General features: G+C 53.9%; 1 protein-coding gene across 1 annotated transcript; it reads right to left on the bottom strand.

Moving 5' to 3' along the window:
* Positions 1-109: 109 nt before the first annotated feature.
* On the bottom strand, positions 110-1066 carry KVP17_003126 (uncharacterized protein; the record flags this gene model as incomplete). The annotated part of the gene is made up of 1 exon (XM_068520076.1): positions 110-1066. The coding sequence occupies one exon, from the start codon at positions 1064-1066 to the stop codon at positions 110-112; it is 957 nt and encodes a 318-aa protein (XP_068379784.1).
* Between the last annotated feature and the right edge of the window lie 131 nt (positions 1067-1197).

Raw genomic sequence — 1197 nt, 5'->3', positions numbered from 1 at the left:
AGAAGGATGCATGCATGTGAACGCGTGTACTCAGCGGCGTAGACAACTATCCATTCGATGTGCATGCGTCACGCTTCCTCTGACAGACTCCCCGTCTGTCGACACCCCATTATTGCACCGGTTTCAGGTCCGGCACCGCCGGGTCGACATGCAAACAAGCGGAACGGTTTCCTTGGGCGCGATAAAGCACTCCAAGTGAGATGCAATAGGCCATGGTCACCGGCAGGATACGAATCGCACGATTCGCCATGAACTCGAAAACATCCAGAGAGACGCTATACTTCTGGAGTTCCAGCCCGCCAGCAAGAACATTTATGGCTTCAGTGTTGGCCTGCTGAACGATCTTTTCGTCGTGCTGGCGCTCCTTTGACATTACCAGCTGGGAGAACGCAGGCAGATGGGCCTCAAACAACTCGGGAAGTCCCTCATCAGCCCCATATATTTCACAGTGGTTCTTGAAGGTCTTAAAGTTCAAGAGAAACCTCAGCGTGTCTACGCCTCGGGTTCGCTCGCGCAGTTCTGCTAGGCACTCATCGACGCCCCCAGGTACGATATCCTCTGTAAATTCTTCTGGGACGTCGTCGGGCTGGAAGGTGGAGGACCGGCGCCTACCAGTCTCGACGTTGTTCTGGATGCCCACACCAGAGATGAACTCGCGAAACTCACCGCTGGAGCCAGAGAGTCCGTCGAGCTTCATGATCACGGCTCCGTATGCTTGCTTGTTCACCATGCCGATTATGATTCCTTTGGAGACCTCGGCTACTGCTTGAATGAGCTTAAGCTTGTGCTGGTTGTCTACGTCGACGTTCACGAGGCGAGAGAGGAACGACCAGAGCATAGCGCTGCCGTTGCGGAAGACGTCAAGAGGCGGTAACGTTGGGCTGTTCAGCGCGTTTTGGATCTCTTTGTGATACAGAATGGAGCGTATGTGAATTGGCAGATGGATATGCTGCAGGAACTTCTCCTCGACCAAGCCGATATCCAATGCCTGTTGTCCCTCGGGGGTTAAGATTTGCAGTATCCGCCTGACGGGAGCTTCGTTGGTAAGCTCTGAGAGTGTGTTCATAGTGCTTTTCCGCCTAGACACAACTCTCGTAATCTCCCCCAGCGGCGTCCTTGGCGATGACGGCAGTGATTCGGAATGCAAGGTGAGGTTCATTGGATAACGTGGTCCTTTTTCGGAGCGAACACGCATCG

This window comes from the organism of the source record quoted next (genome assembly GCF_019968985.1).
Source record: "MAG: Porospora cf. gigantea B chromosome Unknown PgB_NODE_10458_length_1197_cov_115.703, whole genome shotgun sequence".
In the NCBI taxonomy this organism is placed as follows: Eukaryota; Apicomplexa; class Conoidasida; order Eugregarinorida; family Porosporidae; genus Porospora; species Porospora cf. gigantea B.
Note: the sequence above shows the minus strand (reverse complement) of the source record. Positions and strands in the feature narration are given on the sequence as shown.